Here is a 21,165-nt window from a genome sequence, read left to right as displayed (position 1 = left end):
CAGTAAACACAAAGACATTTTGCCCTTCAATGACATGGTAACTGATTATTTAGAAACACAGAACCTGATTTTGTATTTAGCTGATGAAAGTCACAAAAAGCAAACATGCACTATGAAAAATGTCTGAACATTTTTTGTGTTGACTGTCACATCTATTTTATTTATTGCCTATAGCACATTTACAGAACAAAGGCTGACCCAAAGTCCTTTAAAGCTACAGGCACATTTATATTCCTGGTCTCCAAAAACAAACAGTAGATAAAAATTTGAAAGGTGTGTTTTGTTGTATTAACTAATTGTGGAAAGTAAATAATGACAGTGATTTACTGCTAATTACAATGGGTTCAAAATTTGCAAATCAATGCTGATTCACCCCATAAGTCATGACACACTACTCTCCCTAATCTCCCTTTATAGGTTAAAAGTATTAGTATTGGTATCAATACTATACCAGCGAGACTGGCCCTGTGTTTACTTGGTATCAGATCGATGCTAAGTAAATAAGTATGGCACAGTTCTACATTGAACCAACATCACATTTTAAGATAATGTATGACATTTATCCTTATAAAGAATTACTTAGAGTATGATTCAGTATTAATGAGAACATGTGCTCATTTTGCACAAACAGAAATTCTTGCTTAATGTTGAGAAATTGATGAAACCAAAGATTTCCCCAATCCCCACAGTACAGCATTTGGTTTGATTTGACAAAATAAGAATGACAAACTGTGTTGTAACGTTATTTTGTACATAGCCAAAGTTTTCATTCACAAAAGTAGGATTACAAAATTACCAAAATTGTTATTTTCTTACATGAACTGAAATGATATATTAAACCTTTAAAATTACTTTAAGGTAATAAACCACAAAACTGTGTGATATTTTAAAGCACCTTCCCACTGATTTGGATATCTGAGATTAAACGTATCTCCCCTTGTTTTTTCTCTCTTCTCAGTGTGACATTTAATTTAATATCATGTGCTTGCATCTGTGTAGCAGTCTGTGTTTTGCATGTTTACATTGTTATTGTAATGACAGTTCTCTCTGGCAATTGATTTTGTCTTTTGACAGTAATTACCATATTTGTATTCGTGCTTTCAACATTAAAATTTTATTTCATTTAAAAAAAAAAAAAAAACCTTCACACACAAACGCCGTTTTGTTTCCTCCTTTTATTTTGAAAGGTCCAATCAGCTTCCGTTTTGTTGCTGAGTCCGTCCCCCGCAGCGCCACCTGTCTGCCGATGCTGTTGTTTGTTAAATCATCGCCGCGGAGGGGTTGCGGAGGAAGGAGCTGAGACCAGCGGAGATTTTAAATGCGCCGGAGCCCGTAGCGCACAGGCGGAGAGCGGGAGGCTTGTGTTGGGATCGACAGATGACAACAAACAGACTGAAGCACCGCTGAGCGCTCGAAGATGGGACAGACACAGTTGTTGTTGGAAGCGCTCCATATCGCCATGAACACGGCTTCATTTGTTTTCGATTACCTGCAGCCTGCAGCTCGGACCGCTTAAACTTCAGCTTGGTATGAAGCTACGTTATGTGACTTTTCTCTATATTATTATTATTAGATATCATATACATGTTTTATATACCTGCATGGCGCAAACGCAGTGTTTTTTAATATACTGCCTCATCTTTATTTTAATTTAATACACGTTTTTATTTTGACCTAAAATAAGAAAATTGGTTCTTGTCGTTATAACCACGGTGTCCTCGCGTTCTGGGGAAATACCTCAGTTATAATGCGTAAATTCTCCATTAATCAACGCGACCGTCTGTTTGCTGCCACTCGCAGGCTGAAAGCAGCTGATCTGCTCACCACTCACAGTCCTGCTATTTCCATCTGGAGCTGATGATATGAGAGGCTGCTGGAGGCGGTGATGGAGCTCCAGGAGTTGAGCTGGCTGTGCTTGGTGGGTCTCTTCCTCGCCTCTTTGGTCATCGTGCTGGGATGGTTGTTCCAGTACTCGCTGACTGTGCTGCGGCTGTGGAGAGCCAGGAAGGCAGCAAAGCGACACAGCCGAGACCCAGCCTGGAGGCAGCATCCCAATAAGAGCTTGGCCGGAGCTTTGTGGGGCTTCCTGCTGAAGCTCCGCTCCGGCCGGGATGGACGACCCACATCTGAGGCCGGGGTTAAAGGCTTGTTGACCTCTCTGTTCTCCTTCAAGTCCTTCAGGGAGCTGTTTCAGAGGACCTGGGTGAAGGCTCTGAACGAGCAAGCTTGCAGGCATGGGGTGAGTTGAAACCTTTAAGCTTTTAATACATCATATTTAACAAGAGAGACGATTAAACATCATGCCAGTGTGTGTGCACAAGAGGTTACTCGATTAAGTGGAGGCATAAATAGTTAAGCAGGAGCTGTTACAGTCAGTGTGCCCATGTGCAGCTGGAAGTGTGTGTGTAGGCAGAGGAGGTGGAGGTGTGGGAGTTGGAGTGTCTAATCGGTAAGAGGATGGGGGGCAGAGCCTTGCGTAACAGCTCTGATTTAATGCACAAAAGAGTGGAGACGCAAGAGCAGTCAGCACAGCCACAGTAACACCCACACCTCATAAAAATAGTCTTATACCCTCATGGGAAGAAGTAGATGTGTGTTTGATCACATTGGGAAAGAGGCAGAATGAAAAGAATGGCTGTGTCACCCTCCCTTCAGCTCATAACCTTGGCCATCAGTTATAACGCAGCCTAACACATCAATGTTTGATTCAGTGGGTTCTGCACTGGAGACAGCCTGCCACTTTGTGTCCAGTGTTCCTAAAGGTCTTTCTCCCTTTAAGTCGTTCTTTCATCTGTGTGAATCAAAGTCAGACGGAGGTGGCTCCTCTACACCCCCCACTTTTAAATCCATGTGTGTTTATCGAGAGATGAGTTGGCGGGGAGTTTAAAGGGGTCAGACAACATCAATCACATGCATTGAACATCTACAACAAACAGCACTTGTTTTCTGATTCGTGAGGGTCACCTAACCTTTGTTGATTGAGAGCTCATCTGCAGATGTCCAGAGTAAACATCTTCCATAGGAGAGCATTTATTCAGAAATAATATGATTAACATTATTGCAATGCAAGTATTTGGTTTTCTTTAAAAGATCACCTGTTTTCATAACCGAGTATTTCAGGCATCTGATTCCCTTTCTGTCTTTCCTTGTGACCCCAGACTGACCCCATGAGTCAGGATCAGGGCCTCAACATCTGTTTCAGGTCATTAATGGCTTTATGTGACAGATAAGAATCTAAACATCTAAATGAGAGCACAGAGCTTTGAACACTGCTTGCCTTGTATTTCTTTAAATTGGAGGTACAATCACAGTCACTTTATTAGGTACACCTGCTCAGCTATATCTTATCATCCTGTTAGCCAATTAAATGGCAGCATTTCGGCATGCAGACATGGTACAGACAGCCTGCTGAAGTTCAAACTGAGCAAACTGAGTGGTTGCTGAAGGCAGACGGGTAAAAATGCCTTTTTGATGCCAGAGGTCAGAGGAAAATGGTCAGACTGCTTCAAGCTGATAGAGGGGTAGCAATAATGCAAATAGCAACTCCTTACAACCAAGGTGTGCAGAAGAGCATCTCCGGGCCACAGCAGCAGAAGACCACACCAAGCCTCTCCTGCCAGCTAAGAACAGGAATCTGAGGCTACAGATTATATAGGCTCTGGTCTGATGAGTCTCAATTGGCACACTTTGAGCCCCTTAGTAACAACTGAACTTCATTTAAATGCCACAGCCCATTTAAGTATTGTTGATGATGGTTACTTCCAGGATAATTCACTATGTCACAAAACTCAGAACATCTCAATCGGATCTCTTGAACACGACAATGAGCTCACTGTACTCAAATGACCTCCATAGTCACCAGATCTCAACCCAACAGAGTACCTCTGAGATGCGGTTGGATGGGAGAGTCACATCATGGATGAGCAGCTGATAAATCTGCATCAACTGCTATCATGTCAACATGGTCCAAAATCTCTGAGGAATGTTTCCAGCCACTTGTGGAATCCATGCTATAGAGAATTTGGGCAGCTCTAAAGGCAAAAGGTGTACTTAATAAAGTGGCAGATAAGTGTACATTCCCTGCACTTTGTATGCAAGAGTAAGTCTGTTGAGCTTTCGATACCTGCTTTCATATAACCCCATTTTGTGCTGGTAGTCAGAGGTCCCTGTGGTTATTGGATCTTTTTTGTTCACTATATTGCTGTCAGCCGAGTTATCTTACTATGACCTCAGCTGGCTGATCTGCTTTGACCTTTGACACTCTCATTTACTAAGACACTCAAACGCTGGCGTGAACCTTGGGTGAGCCTTTAGTGGCAGTTTCTTCAATAGACTTTCCAGGTGCCGAGCGTGCTGTATTTACCTTCATAAAAAGTTTTATGATTTTACAATAATTCAAAGATAAATAGCATCATGCTCATAGCTCATTTATAGTCACATGAACTGTGTGAGTGCGGTCTGTGCGGTCAACTTATGAAATGCTTTCAGACCATAGTGAAGGGACTTTCAGTTAGACTAGAAAGGTGCAGAAAAAGGGTGATTAAAGTGTCTGAAGTTCACTGGGAGGTGATTTTATAACACTGGGCAAGCAAGTCAGTGTTGGAGGACACGGAGACGAGCTGGCTGTGTGTGTTTGTCCATGGGGTGTTTAGTTTGTGTGTTCGAGTGTGTGAACCAGAGCTTCCCGAGTTCATTCATCACAATAAAATATCTGCTAGTCATACTGTCTGCAAACACAGCAAGCTGTTGTTCTAAATGTGTCTGGGCCGTATGCAAATCAATGTGAGTTTCTTAATGAACCTTTGAGCATTACTCTTAAGTACCACACCACCAGTGTGCCTTGTTTCAAAGATAAACCCACAGGATGTAATTTAAGAAGCAGTCTTTGTCTTGAAGCTTAAAGGGCACATGCTTCGGTCTCCATAGTGTCCTTTTTAACATCCACAACAGGTGCGTTGGATGTGACACTATTCAATTGTTCATTATTAAGTAGTGTCGTGTTCTATTAGCCAGTTAACTGCGTCTTAGCTGTATTATGTTCACCTCCCACGTAAAAACCAGACTGGAAAAACCTGCTGTAAGGAGACGTGGAGATACGGCAAGCATTAAGTGGCAAGAAACTTGTCGCCTCGCATTCTTTGCTTCGCGCATACAGCGAGGCTCTGCCACCTGCCAGGCAGGTTTCTGTGGCCGCTCTGAAAACAGACACGGGAACATATATTATGGTCCCAAAGACTCATATTCTCCTCTGACTTGCATGATTGTGTTTCTACATCGGGCAAAACATGAGCTTCCCCGGAGGAACACAGCACCGGGGAAGTGGTGCTTCAGTGTCATCGTGGGGATTAGTACGCAAATCCTTTATAGCATTAACCTAAGTACTTTTCCGGCACTTAAGATTGATGGTGACAGAGGTCTTTAAATAATTACTATGCTGAAATGTATCCAAATAAAGGCAAGCTGACTGAGCATGCAAGGTCAAGTTGGAGCAACAGAAAGGGTTCATCAAACCTCCTGCCAGTCAGCAAGTTGTATTTTTACTGATTTATTCTTTCCCAATAATTATTTTAATCTATACATACTAACAGTCCCCGAAAATTCCTGTTGTGTACCTCACTTGAAGTCGGGAAACAACAAATTCTTAAAATGTCACCTGACTCTGAGTTTGAGAACGTGCCTCAGCTTAATACAGGGAAAACTGGTTTTATACTCAAATTATGAAGTAAAATAGTTGAAATGACAGGCAGTGTGATCTAGCCTGCTATTGTGACCTTACCACATAAAGTTTTTAAGACTTTGCTGCTCTCGATTGTGAAAGTTGACATTTTAAAATGCAGGTTTTTGGTTTGACGCACTCTTAAATTTTGGCACTTGTTGCCAGATTGAAAAGAGATCAGCGAAACAAAAAGTGCCTTCGGGTCTTTTTTTTCCTGATATCTTCCTACGTGTCAGTGACGTGACTGTGCAGTTTTGAACATCCCTCATCCCGGAAGGCTGACTCGGGCGTGCTTGTCGATATTTTGTTGACTGCAGCGGGGAGTGATGTAAGGCCAGGAATCCTCTTGCTGTTTTGCTCATTTTCAGTGTTGTCACAGTGCTCTGTCCTTGTAGCAAAACATTCCAGAGGGCAGACCCAACCCTGACCCTGATGTCCAGCATTTGAAACAACAAGATGAGACACACACACAGAAAAAAAGATTCAGAAGGCTGAGTACTGACACCGGGGTTTGGGCTTGTTACATAAACGGCAACAAATGCCTCATACTAATGCCTCATCCTTTTGTAGTGAGATTGCAGGATGTTGAGGCAGCTAATGAGGGCAACTTATTTAAATGTAATATGACTTGAAAGTACATTTGTGCTGCAGAACGGCACAGCTCAGAATGCTTATACTACCCAAATAGACTGTTGTGTGAGGAGAGAAAGAAGCTAGTATCCTGCTCCGTCTGGCTTTTTCTTTGCAGATACTTAAAGCCATCAGGTTTGATTTTCTGTGTCCGACACGCAGTATCTGATATAGATTAGAGAAGACAATTGCAAACCCAGGATAAACAGGTGGAGCACCAGCCGTGCTTCATTCTTCTTCACAGTTTTAAAAGACACACCGAGTCTACCTCTTGCCCCAGTAACTAATACTTGTTACCACCAGCTCCACCCCACCCCCTTCTCACGCTTCGTCTGTCCTTGTAGTCCAGCGAGGGCCCCAAGGCTTCATTACAGCTCATTGCTGCGATGTTAACAAAAGGATGTCATCTCTGATGTCTTCCTGTGTCAGATTCTAGTGATTTTTACATTCTGCACATTAATCTCGAACGCTTGCGTATAACACCGACTATAACTACGTCTGATCTGACATGAACTGCGTAGCATGGTTTAATTTAAACATCGGCAGCAGCATGTCTGTGTTTTTGGTCTCTTCCTGTAGCTTTGGGGCGTAATCCCATGATGCAGTTCTCAGTTGTTTACCCAGCAAAAATGTCCTGTCTGTTGAGGTATTTACAGTGTGAGCCTCTGGATATAATCTTGCCTCGGAAGAAATGACTTGATATGGAGCTACTCAGATGTCTCTGGCCGGATTAGTTTGTAGAGGAGTCTTGAAGGACTGGACTGGTTGGCCGCCCCAGACGTGCAGATCATAAGGCATCAGCAGCCTGTGTGTGCAGCTGACACATGCTGTCAAGCCATCATTACTGAGTGGTAGGGGAGGACAAAACGAGCGTACATCTGCAGGGAAGGAAGCTCCCTGTATATTCACAATCTGCAATTATAAAGAGTCTGGTGAATAGCTTGAGGACACAGTTCGCTTCTTCTCCCTCTGAGAGCTGCTGGTAGATGATTAATGCCCTATGATTATTCTCAAGTAGGTTCCTTCTTAACAACAGGGGACATTAAACACTCAGCGCTGATTTGATACCATAGTGCAGGAAACCAACCTTTTTATCCTTTAGTCAGAGCTAATGATGAGCTCCATCTTCACCAGCCAGTTTTATTTGAACAGCCAAAATCTACTATTATGCCAACTTCTTTCTGAGGCTGCTATGACTCAGCATTTAAATAGGCACAGCTAATATCCAACATGTAAATTTAATAGTACCTGAACAAATTCTGAAGTGAAGATGGATTACTGGATACTCAAAGTACTACTGTCTTTCCAGATTCACTGCAACTTTTTACAATCCTTAGGTATATTGCAGAAAAAAGTTTTAATGGGACTCGGTGCAGTCCCGTCAAAAGCTAAGAACACTCCCTGATTCAGTAGTTTCTAAAAGAGTCTATAGAAGTAATAACTTGCAGCACTCGTTTTTTTATCATTATCACTCTCTCACATCACTCTTGAGGAATTTAGGCTGACTTTGTACAACTGCTTCAGTCCATCAAGGTTTCCAGGCGTTTGTTTATGCACAGCTTTCTTCAGATTGAATTGATTTGAGGTCTGGACTTCGACTGGGCTGTTGGAAAGCCTTGGTAATTTTCTTTTTTTCAGCCAATTTTCTTGTTGATATTCTGCTATGATTGAAATCTGTTGCATGATACATTTCAGCCAAGTTTTGAATACTTTGGTATACAGAGGAGTTCACTATGAACTGAAAGACTACGGGGTACCCATACGTTGGGGGTGCAAAAGCCCATATCATTACCCCTCCATCACCGTGCTCGGCAGTTGGTATGAGGAGTTTGTGCTGATATGCTGTGTTAGGTGTTTTCCAAATGTGGCGGTGCATTTTGAGCAAACGTCTCATCTGTCCAAAGGGCATTGTTTCCGAAATCTTGTGGTTTGTTCAGATGCAGCTTTGCAAAGCTAAGCTGCCATGTTCTTTTTAAATAGGAAAGACTTTCTCCTGGCAACCCTTCCAAACAAGCTACACTGGTTCAGTCTTTTTCTAGCTGTACTGTCATGAACTTTTAACATTTAACATGCTACCTGATGCCTGTAGAGTCTGAGATGTAGTTCTTGGGTTTGCATAGTCTGAGCATTGCATGCTCTGACCTTGGGGTGAAAATGCTGGTATGTCCACAGGAGTGCATTTGATCAGCAGCAGCTGGCTGCTAGTTCCTTTCTTAATTCCTCTTAAGTTTTTCACAGGACTACTGTGAAACCTGTGAAAGCTTTCACATGGTGGGTGTTGGGTTTTTTTGCCAGTATTTTCGGACACTCCACCAGGGCTGCCCTTTGTGACTGATTCTGTTCATAATTTTTATATGGCTCGGGGGTTGGGGACCGCTGCACTAATCCACAGAGCTGCCTGGGCTTAAATCACAATTGTGGTTAGCCATGAACTGTAAATTCAATAATGCATTTGCATGCATTTGTTCAGCACTGCCTCTTTATAGCCATATAGCACTTACAAGAGTAAGTAAAGATATATGTGAATTGTACTATCAGTCTTTTAGTAGTAATAATAGTAGTAATAGTAACCGTAGTGGCTCTGTAAAAGCTTTCACATGGTGGGTGTTGGACTCCACCAGGGCTGCCCTTTGTGACTGATTCTGTTCATAATTTTTATAGACAGAATTTCAAGGTGTAGCCAAGTGGCGGAAGGCTTCCACTTGGATGGTCTCAGAATCTTGTCTCTGCTGTTCGCAGATGATTTGGTTCTGTTGGCTTCATCAGGTGGTGGCATCTAGCTCACACTGGCCTACTGTGAAGAGGCAGGAATGAGAATCAGCACCATGGTCCGAGACCATGGTCCTCAGCCGGAGAAGGGTGGAGTATCCCCTCCTGCTCAGGGATGTGTTACTGCCCCAAGTGGAGGAATTTAAGTATCTCTGGGTCTTGTTCACAAGTGAGGGGAGAGGGGAGCGGCAGGTCGACAGACAAATTGGTGCTGCGGCTGCAGTGATGTTAACACTGTACTGGTCTGTCGTGGTGAAGCGAGGGCTAAGCGTAAAAGCGAGTGTAAGAAAATGGATGGATGGATATTTGGTATATGTCGAACTAGTGAATTAGTTAAAAAATATTTAAAAAAAACATGTAATTGAATAGGTAATGGTTAGTAAAAAGGACAGGTTTGATATATTTGGACATTTTATTGTAAGTAGAGCAGCTAGTGTAGCAAATTCTTTTGGCACAACAGTATACTGTAAAACAGACTAAAAAACTATGGCTTTCATAAAAGAGTAAAAAAAAGTACTGACAACAGCATGTTGATCTCACATGTTAGCCATTTGGTTTTTGGAGAAACCTCACGAACTCCCTCTCTTTGTACTCTCACTTCCAGATTTATAGCTTGTGAGATAATGAAGCAATAAAGCTGTAGAAAAAAATAGTAGACAATATAAAAAAATGATGGTCTTTTTAATGGGGAACAGGGAGCGACTCCTCTGGTTGCAAAAAGACTTCTAGGTGTGCCTGCTTGCTCTATGATGTCAGTAAAAATCTCAGCTTAGTGGCTAGTGTCAGGTATGTTAAATAGAACATGAAGTCCATTTTGTAAATTCTGTTCAATTCTAACATTTAGAAAGACAATTATCTAGGATCAGCTTCAACTAATTAGCTAATGGGCTTACAGTTTCCTTTGTTTCTCAGTCAGATACACCCCTAACCTGTCACATCCAATTTCAGATGGTGATAGTAAAAACTACCCAGATCGAGGCTTCATAGCAAGCAGTGGGTAAAGTCACAGTGGCTCCATCCATCTTTTATACAGTCTATACAAAAAATGCAAATTTTTGTTGCATTATTGATAGAAGAAGTGGAGACAGTATATATAGTTCCATTTGTAGAGCTAACGCTTGTCTGTCTCTCCGTGTCCATCATGGTCCATCATAGGGCTGCACGGAGAGCTGTCCAAGGTGTACCCCTCTGGCTGTTTTTAGTATGGCAGCATGCATGCATTCAGTTTGTTGACATTGCCCTCACACAGACGCTGTCTGTTATTTTGCCATTTCGAGTAATTACATCAATAATAATTTTCATGTATGTTTTTTCTTTTAACTAATTCCTGTGCACGAACATTGTTGTAGCAGGAAGCTCAGATAACGTAAAATATAGGGAAGGAAAATGAGGGTCATCAGAAGCCATGGGGGAGTGTATTTCTGGTTGACCCACATGCTTTTCAGAGGCGTTCAGCCAGTTAGACCCAAAGGGGGGGACGCTGACAAACCTGAAGTGACACTATGGATGTCCTCAGGAACTGTCTCTACCCAGAAATACCCCTCACATACACTCTGTTGAGCAGCGGTGGATCACAAGGACAAATCAGTGGCCATGCTACTAGCACTGCCCTCTCCATGACAAAATGAGGTCTGTAGCCTTTGCCAAGGAGGATACAAAACACCACAGTGCAGCAGATGGCTCCCTATAAAGCCAATGAGTGTAAACTCCCTGGAAGGAAGAGAAACCATAAACCTACCACTAATTAGATATTCTATTAACTTGCTAAAATACAGTAAACGATAATGGCTGAATATTTTCCCATAATAATTTTTCAGGCACATCTTACAACAAACCCAAAAACGGATAGTGCTGGAAAAAAGATAAGAATAGCAAATGATTTTTAACCGAAATCATGAACAAAGCTGGAGCGAGCCAGCCTTCTTTTCCCTATGAATGATGAGTGATTGACACATGCTGGCAATATTTTGCTGCCATGTTTACTGAAGTCATTTGCAAAAGAAAAAAAAGGAAATTTGTCAGTTTCCTTTCAACACGGATTAGCAAGTTTGCTGCACACAAACATGAATCTGTGCTGTAAGTGCAGTTTGACTCGCCAGAAATCTGACTCTGGATTCGAGGGTGTTTTTTTGTTTTCTGGTGGCGATCAAAGTGTGATGTCCTCATTTCACTCCAGGCGGCTTTGTTGCCTGTCTTCTCATATTTACTCTATAATTACACTAGAAGCCATCTAATACAGGCAAAATGTTGTAAAAGCAGTCTAAAAAAATGGACTTTGCTGTGCCTTCCTCGTAATAATTTCTGCTGGATGACTCCATTTAGTTCCATGGCAAAGATGCTAATGTGTCCGCCTGCAGCGACACAGACAGGGTTTAAGCTGTATTTCTCAATCTGATATATCATATTTGCTCTGCACTTTAAACCAAATGAACAGTTGGGTGACTGAGCAGTTTTAGAGGCTCCAGCCAACCGAAGTAAACACAGCCAGTTGTACGCTGCGGTCATGTGACTGCAGTGTTAGTCCAGGGGAACCTACGTAAGCTTGCGGCATTGCACTTGGCTTCCTGCCCTTCTGGCTGCAATAAGTGACACACACACAGACACACACTCGCACGCACACCACAAACTTTGTTATATCATCCTCCCACCTCTGCCCCGCCTCCGCTGTTGTGTTTGATACAGATTGGACTTGGACCTAGTGGAACATATGCTATGACAATAGGGGATTTTGTTTTCTCGCACTTCTCAGTTAAAGCTGTCCAGTAAAACAGATCTTCTGGCACACACGCACACATAGTGATAGTAGGTCACCGCTGTGCCCGTGCGATTGTGCTGAATCTTTTCTTAAAACCGAGTTGCTTCTTCCTCTTGTTAGGGCTGTCCTCCACACAGGAAAACGTGCCCGGCTGTAAGCTTGAGTAAGCACCGACTTGATAAATAGATGCTGCTACGAGGTCGGAGACATGGGGTTTTCTCAGCAGCCAGGAGCATTAAATCTCCCAACTTCTGAAGGATTACAAAAAAAGGATTATATAAAACCTTATAATAATTTATTATTAACACAATTACCACTACATGTCTTGGGTTTTTTTGCTAGTATTTCCGGATATTTTTCATTTGAGCCCACTAATCCATGCAGCTGCCTGGGCTTAAATCACAGTTGTGGTCGGCCGTGAACTGTAAATTCAATAATGCATTTGCATGCATTTGTTCAGCATGGCCTTTTTATAGCCGTATAGCACTTACAAGAGTGACTATAGATATATGTGAATTCTACTATCAGTCTTTTCACTTGCACCTTGTAACTTAAGTAACTTGTGTGTAGTGGTTACTACAGCTATAAGGAACATTTTGGCTTCTGCAAAGACAGTGTGGTTGCTTTAACAGGGAAGTGTACAAACAGGAACAAACAGTAGTTCTTACTTTTTAAAGACTGCATTATATGAGCAACATGTGAACGACACAGTCACTGTCTTATGTGAGTGTCTATCTAGGAAGAGCTATGCGAGCAGATACTGTTTAAATGCATTAAATACCAGGATTAATTAGCATTTTACTTTATGATATGATCAAAGATCCATAAAGCAAGTTCCACATACCCAGCTGCTAGTCAGCTGCATTTAAGGCTGTATCCCTGCACTGTTACATCTTTTGTCATCTCCAAGTCTCTTTTCTCTTTCTCGTGTGTAATGTTTGGGACATTTTTCTCTTCCTCTGTCTCTGCCAGAGCTCCATTCAGATCACTTTTGACAGCAGCCTCCAGATAAGTGCTGCCTCTGCAATAGAAAGCGTGAGCTGCACTGACCAGTCAGCAAACCGAATGGTTAGTAATCTTTGCTTATACCTGTGACATCTGGAGCAGTGCATTTTGAGCGTATGTGTGCATGAGTATTTGTCCTCCTCTCTTTTTATTTTGCAGATTTTGCACTGTAATTGTTCAGTAGACAGGGTCACGTTACCCGTGACGGTCACCCAGCAGTCGCCAGCTGCCATTTCCATGGACACCTATCAGATCACTATAGCACCTGTGGTGGCAAAGGTACCTGAAGCACTGCACCTGGATTTTAGCTATTTGTACACGGGAGACCAGACCTTTAAAAAAACAAATGTCAGAGCATGATTTGCATTGTTATTCAAATGTGAAAATTTACACAGACAGTCGCATGTCATCTGTGCCCTCATTGCAGTGGTCATTAAATGTGAAATGTTTTTCTGCTACCTGTTACCTGATGCATTGTAAAGTAAGACTATTATTTATTAATGACAATTCGCTGCACAGAGATTATGTGTTATGTTATAACTGCCTGTTACTATTTTCTATCCGTCCCTGCCCCCCTGCTCCGTCTACCTCCATCAGGTTGTGGCGTGCCTGGAGGAGGTGGAGGATGAGGGGCTGCTGATATCCTGGAGTCTTTCCAAGCAGCCGTCGTTTTCTCTGACCGTCTCTCCATGCAAGCTGCAGAGACGGGTGGGAACGCTTACCACTAATGGCACTAATTTGATGTCACTGCTGTCAGTGACTGTCCCATTTTTCAAATTAAAAGCATGCATGTGTTATTAAAAAAAGAAAAAAAAAAGGAAACGCACATTAAAAAATTTCCCGTTGCTAATTTGTCTTCTTCGTAAATCAGCATGTGCTGTTTTGCATGCAAGTGACTTTCCATCCCATTAAACCCATGATGAGTCACGAAGGAAGTGCCGTTCTGTAATATTGTTATATAAATGGGCATGCCATTAAATGCATTTGTCTGAGGAAGTAACAACGTTAATAAAATAAAAAGGAAACAAATACTTAGCATAAGACATTGTGTTGACTAATGACGTCCACCGTAGGGGAATATAAAAAGCCTATGTTTTATACGGTGTAGCAAGCCCAGTGTGAGTGAAGTATCAAGGCTGGTTCAGCCCCACAGAGGTGAAAATGCTTTCAGATTAAAGCTACAGTATTTTTTTCCTTTGGGATCCTGTTAGAATTGAGATGAAATAAATAAACCCTCAATTTGTGACTGTAGTTAGTTTGGTTCAGCGGGTGTTGGTTAGCCATTACTGAGTAATAAGTGTAGTTTTTTCTTCACAGGGCACTGAAGGTGAAGCAGACATAGACACAATTAAGGGTCTGATAGAAGATACTCTGTTCAGCACTCAGCCAGCCATGGTCCTCAATCTCAGGACGTCCAGTCCTTTGGTGAGAAATTTACTGCCTTTAATGAGACAAATAACTAAAAGGTGTATATATTATATAATAAAAAAGATGATGTGCTTAAAGCTGTTTCACTGTTGAGCTCTCCACCCCCCTTTCTGCACACTCCCAGGCCCCCATGGACAGTCTCTCAGTGGGATTAAACTCTGTATCCCAGAGTGTCTTGGTGAGACGACTACTCCTCCGGCAGCTCAGGGCGACCTTAAGTAAAGGTCAGATATTTTCCCCCAGCGTCAGATCATTTCCGCACAGCTTCCTGCTGATTACCGAAGTCTCATTGCGTCATCGTGTGTTTTGCAGGTCAGTGGTCTAAATCAGGGGAGCTGTGCTGTGTCCTGAGCCTGGACCAACCGTCTACAGAGAGAACAACCCGCTTCCTGCCTGTGCCCAGCAGTGCCAATGCTGCACTCGAATGGAGTGAAGATATTACTCTGTAAGCTGCCATGTTAGAAACCAGATTCATGTTAGATTCAGGGTATAATGATTGTGATGCATTTGCAGGCGACCTATTGGCTTCATTTGCAGCCCCCATTTTATTCCTGCACTTTGCTAGAGCAGCTTTGCATGATTCACAGTTTAAAATAATCCTCGTTTCTTCTGATTGGCTGCACCTTACAACCAGAAGGTCTGAACAGCAGGTGGTGGAGCTGCTGTGCTCGCAGCCAGAGCTCTCCCTCACAAATCCAAGAGTAGAAAGAAATGTCTGAAACTGGGTGTTAAAGCCTGATCTGAAGACTAGACCTCATTATGAAACTTTTGGTCAAGTTAGCATGAGCCTCCACCTCTGTGACAGCATATATAGTACAGAAAACAAGGGAAAGCATAATAGGTCAACATTAAAGCTTCTAGCTGTGAGTGAGTCCTACAAGACCACAATATTTTCTTCTAAACTCCTTCTAAAGTTGCAACAGTTTTGGGGATCTTTTATTTTAATGCTCCAATTAAGATTTAACAACATTAATTTCTTCAGCCCATAATCTCACAGTCACAATCAAGTAGTTAAAATATTTTTATTAGTATTAATTTTCCAGAGAAGTAATGGCTATAGAAAGAAACTTATTTAATCGAAATAATAATACTTGGATAATGGAGTTTCACTGTAATGCTAACTCATTTGTTTCCTGTGTGTTTGAAGGGAGCTGGGCCCAGAAACCAAAGAGCTGAGAGTGAGACTTCTGGAGCGGAGCGGCAAACGGGAACGTAAGGCATAGTTCAATAGCAATTTACTACTGGCTGCTTCTCAGAAACCTGATCAGCAGGAACATATTACAGCTTAAGCAGAGTCATCAGTGCTGAAAATGCAGTACTGGCAGACTCACTGTCTTTGTTAGCATTTTGTGATGTCTGGGGAGGCTCGTTTTTTTTGGCCTCAGAACTACAGTAAAAGGAAAGACCTTTTTGCTTTTTGTACAATTGTTTATATTCTTTTTGTGTTTAAATGTGATTAGAATTCCTGCCGGGTCACGCCTCTATTGCCTTGGACATCCAGGGGAAAGTTCCCACTGGGCAGCACGTATTGTCCATGAGGTCTGGCCAAGACTCAACGCCAAACGCTGTCATCACCGCTGAGGTGAGTGACCAGACGAGTTCGATTTTTGTAAGAGTGTAGGGAAGTGTTTGAAATTCTTACTTGTGCTTTGACGCAGAACGAAAGTTGCATTACGGTTTATTATCTTGATCTGGACTTTATCAAAGATTCCCAACGAAAGAGGCAGTGTTGTGTAACAGCTCATACAAAATCCATTGTCATTCTTATGATCGCTGTGTCAGATCTCTTGTAGACTTTCCAGCAGCCAACTTGTTGCTTTTTTTTTGCCTTTCTTGTAGTCCACATTGTCTTTAAAGAGAGAGAAAATTAGTATAAACATGCATTTGGCAAATGCTGTCATTTTTTAATAACTTAATAACTTAATTTTCAATTTATATATAGAGCCAAAGCACAGCAACAGTCGGCTTAAGGTGCTTTATATAAGACCAACAATCAGGCAGTCGTCTTTGAGCAAGCACTTGGTGACAGTGGGAAGGAAAAACTCCCTTTTAACAGGAAGAAACCTCCAGCAGAACCAAGCGCATACAGTTTTTTTTTTTTCCCTCTTCCAGCTGTTGTACCAAGAAACAGAGGAGCCTAGCAGTGCCCACAGAGCTCTGCTACTTCGCTCCTCTCTCACCCCCACCAAGAAAGTTGACGTGGACCGAACCATCATGCCAGACGGAACCATCGTCACCACCGTCACGACGGTCCAATCCCGACCTAAACTCGATCGCAGTCCAGGTGCGTTTGACAAGGCAAAGCATGTCACCAAACCAGGCAGGGCAGGTGCCTGATGAGTTTTTTTTAGCAGTGTTAATAATAAGAAATGAAATAGCAGCGTTCCCTTCCAGGTGACTCCCCGTTGCGTTCTCCGTCTAAAGTGGAGGTGAATGAGAAGAAACCCACCGTCCTGCCTGATAGCAGAAGGAGCAGCAGCCCCAACCCGAGCAGTGAGTTCTACCCTGAAAACCAGATTTGTTTTACATAACAGATGCAAAGTAGGATAAGCAACACGCAGCAGAGTAACACGAGTCGAGAGGAATGCACTCTGAGTACGCATCGTGTGCTCCGTGCAGGTAATCCTTTTCAAAAGCATCACATAACTCGCACACGGGTTGGAGTTACGTGCTGTTTTTGGTGAACCGGGAAGCTAATCGCTGACACAAAACAGATAAAAGATAAGCACAAACTGATATGTAGTGCAACACCAGTTAATTCAGCAATATATAAAAAAAAAATAGATGGTCTGCTAGTATAGTGCTGATTTACATATTTGTGTTTTTTGTTGCTCAGAGAGCAGCCGCCTCTCTAATGGCCTGGATCCTGTTGCAGAAACCGCCATACGGCAGCTGACAGAGTCTGCGTCCAGGGCAGCACGGAAGACACCGACGAAAAGGAGCACGCTAATCATCTCGGGCGTGTCAAAGGTCAGAGAGTGAATACGGCGTCTTTCTAGACACGTGCTTTGAGTTTGATTTGAAAACTTCAGCTATTTTATGGTCATCAGTTACCTGTATAATGATTGACAGGAAATAGTCCAACCTTCAGTCTTTATATTAAATGAGCTGTAAGCCTTAATAACTGCTGCTACTGCTACTGGGAATCTACTGTAAAATACAACGAGGAGCCAGGCAGAATGAGTGTGATCTAAATTTAGTCCACAGCCCCCCCCATGGACCACTTTATAGAAGAATGAGAATCTTCTGACCTGATTTTAGCCCGAGAATCTGTGAAAACGTGTCAGGAGCACTCGACAACCTCGCTAAATGAAAGTGTGCTGATAATCGTGATACTCTGAGAGTACTCACATATACACACACTGTGGTATATTTGAATTTAATCATCATATACGGGGTAATAGCGTGTAATTTCAGTAATGACATACATTTCTCTGCTTCAGGTTCCACTCTCTGAAGATAACTGTGCATTATCAAGTGGCTACGCTGCAGCCATGGACGCAGCCATGCACGGCAACCATTACGGGTCAGGGCGTCACCATGACCCAGATGAAACCACGCCCTCTGACGTATCAGAGCGTCCCTCTGTGGACGATGTGGAATCAGATACTGGCTCCACTGGTGCCTTGGAAACCCGCAGTCTCAAGGACCATAAAGGTAACGCAGGCAGTCTGTGCTGTAAAGAATCAGAGGTCCAGTTCTCAGTAACGTCTCGGAGAAAAGCGTAACTGTAAAAACATTATTCAGCTATTGAAATATTCTGTAAATTATTCAAATATGTTTCTTTTTTGTCATTAAAACATTTCAAAAGCAGCTTTACATTTTTTTCAGTCTCAAAGACGTTTTGCTTTTAAATTTCATTTTCATGTTTCACTGTTTTTTTTATATCAAAAACGCCACAGTGTATTTTATATGCAAACAAATATTTCATAGCCTTACGTAACATCAGAACTTCAGGTTCAATTCACAGATTTAACACAGTCATTTCCTCTATTGCTGCTGCCCTCTAGAGGCCATACTGCAGCATCTACAAAACCAAACTAATGTGTGTTTGTTTGTAATTTAATTTATTTTTTTCATGCAGTATAATTAAATTTGAATGGTGATGCAGAGGAGTGGGAGAAGCAGTAATAAGTATAGTAAGCCACCCCTAATTTCTTTATATTTTGCTTCCCAGGAGCCAGACTTTGCTGTATTTTCAAAGTGCTTTTTAACAATAGTTATTCGACCTTTCTGAAGGTCTTTCAAAGTTTCCTTTGGACATTTTCTGCTTCTTCAGTCATTTTCAGTCCAGTTCTTAGAATTTGGTAAGCTACGTTACACTGACCTATGAATTGCTCACCCAATAAAAGGCTCCAAACTCAAGGGATGAGTCAGTGTTGTGTCTACACATGACAGAGAACTTAGAGAGCCAGTTTTAGATGATGTCTTCAGGCACTTTGTTATCAGCAGCCTGTCGCAAAAATGCATGGATTGTTTGTCATGTATGTTGTGAAATAATTGAATTCATTTGTGAAACTAGTAATAACTCCACGATGTTTCCTGCAGTGGGCTTTTTGCAGAGCGGGACGAAGCTGCTTTTCCGCAGAAGACATCGAGAGAAAGAGTCCTGCCTCAGCCAGTCCCACGAAGACATCTCCAACTTGGGCAATAACTTCGCCGCCGCACCAAACATCAGCCGTAAAAGTCTGGCAGCTTCTCCCGGCGCCTCATCAAACGCTTCTCCTTCCGCTCTTCTGGCAAATCAAAAGGCAAGGCTGCCAACGGAGGAGCAAGCGCACTGGATAACTAATTCTCGAGGCCAGCAGACATGGACACGAGTCATCCTGAGAGCGTTCTCTGTTATCACTACACTTCAACACGGTCTTTGACAGGCTGAGCGCCCCCAGGTGGGTTGTCAACTGCACAGCTTTAAAGGAGGATACCTCTGGGAGAGCTCCCCTCTGGATAGAAATGATTGCACTTTCAGGACAGAAGTCTCATTTAATCACATCGCTGACTCTGAATTGTTGTTAAATTTGAGGAGAAATCTGCTGCTCGGTGGAGGAGAGGGGAATAGCTACAAAGAAATGTTCCATGCTTCTGGGCTTGTTGGACTGGCACTGGTGGTGAAAACGCTCCAAAACATTTTAATGATGTAAAATGCCACTATGCTCTTGGTTGCACTTTTGACTTTTTATTTTTTTTAACAGCACATGTAAAAAATGTGCTGGTTGTTAAAGTGTAATTTATTAATATGTTGGACTCACTAAACAAGTGCTATTTATTTGAACCCCTACAACTAGTCATCATAGCTGCGTTACACTATAATATAGAGACATTAAGGTGTGTTTTCTATACAAATGTAATTTTCAACACATAGTTTAAGTAAGTTGTCTTGATCTAGCTATAATGTCCATTCATGATTGCTTCGACATTGGCTTTAGAATAATGTTAAATGTTGTATCTTATATAAAAACCCGAAAAGATCATATTGTACTTTTATTTTTACAAAGGTGCTTTCTCTGGAGTATCATATCTTCACTTTACTTTTGAAAATCTAACCAGCCACCTTATTTATCAAGCCAGAAGGTGATTTTTAAACTTTTGAAAGCCTCACAGTCTTCTGTCGGGGGGAAAACAGCAACGCGATCAGGCGTGCTCTCCTCTTCTCGTGCTTCTACAGACTTCATTGTTGTAATAGCGATCATTACTGTGCAGGACATGTTGTGTTAAATGCCTCAAAAGGGTTGCGGGTGAAATCGTTTGCAGAGAATGCTGACATGTGATTAGTTCCTAATAATGAACTAATATAGTAAAGCATTTCCTGTGTGAACATTTGGGATTGTTATTATAATGTAATATTTTTTAGATATATGTAAGCCACACTAAACTATTTCTGCAGTTTATATTTAAAAAAAGGAGATTGGTGTGTCTCAGTGTTCACTAATGCTGTGCTCAGGCAAAGCAAGAGGACTCGGTGTGGGGTAGAGTTGAAATACGGTACTCAGGGTTTTAATGAAATCTACTAGCAGCCACAGGTTTTAAGAAAGCGTTTGCATACTTTGAAGGCAAATAGATCCAGTATGTGAAGTTGTACATATGTTTTAGGGCCAATTGAGCCTTGTCTGAAAACATGAAAATAATCTGCATTAACTATGAGACTTCAGAAAAAACAAACTTAATAAATGGTTGGTTTTTTTAATTATAATTCTTTTTTTAATAAAAGGATTTTGAAAGGGGTGGAGGTGGAGGCTCTGTTGTCGAGGGGCATGGGCTTTACAAAACAATTCATCTAAAGGCACATAAAGCAAACGTTATGAATAAAGATTTGTGGCTGTATTGTGAAACGAAAAGTGGCTGCAAAATCGATGACTTCTGTTATATTTTAAATATTTAATTTATTGCAAATAAATTATTTTTTAAGCATCATCTTTGTACCTGAGTCCGTTCATTGTATTTTCAATAAACCATAAGAGGTTCCTTTTTATGATGCACTTGCATGTCTGTAAAGGCGCATGGGCTACAGTGTAACATTAAAAGAACGTAACTTCCTGTACCTGCAGTTAACTTACATGTGCTAATAAGTTTGCTTCTTTGTGGCTCTTCCCTGCATTTCATTGTCTTCGCTGACTAGCAACACCAGAATGGGCCCAAGATTTTAGGACAACTTGAGCAGAATTTGATTTTGAGGCCATAACCTCCAACTAAACCCATCACCAATATCTCATCTCAGCACCGCCAATGTTAACTAAATATTGTCTGTGCTTGAACTAATGCTTTTAAATTATACATCTACCAAAACCACTGTCATGGCTAACTAGATTGCTGGAAAGAACTCAAATAAACCAGCAATCAGTGGATTTTTAGAAAAACAAAACTG

General features: G+C 41.8%; 1 protein-coding gene and 1 long non-coding RNA gene across 3 annotated transcripts in view; one reads left to right on the top strand and one right to left on the bottom strand.

The window, feature by feature from the left end:
* The first annotated feature begins 1,203 nt into the window (after window positions 1–1,203).
* c2cd2l (c2cd2 like) lies at window positions 1,204–19,309 on the top strand. The gene is given in 16 exon segments (XM_013272315.3): window positions 1,204–1,527; window positions 1,801–2,239; window positions 12,843–12,938; window positions 13,035–13,154; window positions 13,473–13,583; window positions 14,193–14,300; window positions 14,428–14,527; window positions 14,616–14,748; window positions 15,451–15,515; window positions 15,764–15,885; window positions 16,416–16,587; window positions 16,698–16,796; window positions 17,140–17,273; window positions 17,747–17,960; window positions 18,852–18,985; window positions 18,988–19,309. Coding segments are annotated over 15 exon segments (2,070 nt in total). The 5' UTR covers window positions 1,204–1,527; window positions 1,801–1,885; the 3' UTR covers window positions 19,096–19,309.
* LOC109203878 (uncharacterized) overlaps window positions 17,799–21,165 on the bottom strand; it is a 45,494-nt gene continuing 42,127 nt past the window's right edge. For both annotated transcript variants that reach the window (XR_002063544.2, XR_003221966.1), the window contains exon 6: window positions 17,799–17,979. This is a non-coding gene — a long non-coding RNA (uncharacterized LOC109203878). The remainder of the gene's footprint in view (window positions 17,980–21,165) is intronic.

Source organism: Oreochromis niloticus, linkage group LG10 (genome assembly GCF_001858045.2).
Source record: "Oreochromis niloticus isolate F11D_XX linkage group LG10, O_niloticus_UMD_NMBU, whole genome shotgun sequence".
Classification (NCBI taxonomy): domain Eukaryota; kingdom Metazoa; phylum Chordata; class Actinopteri; order Cichliformes; family Cichlidae; genus Oreochromis; species Oreochromis niloticus.
This window is presented reverse-complemented; position numbering and strand designations above follow the sequence as displayed.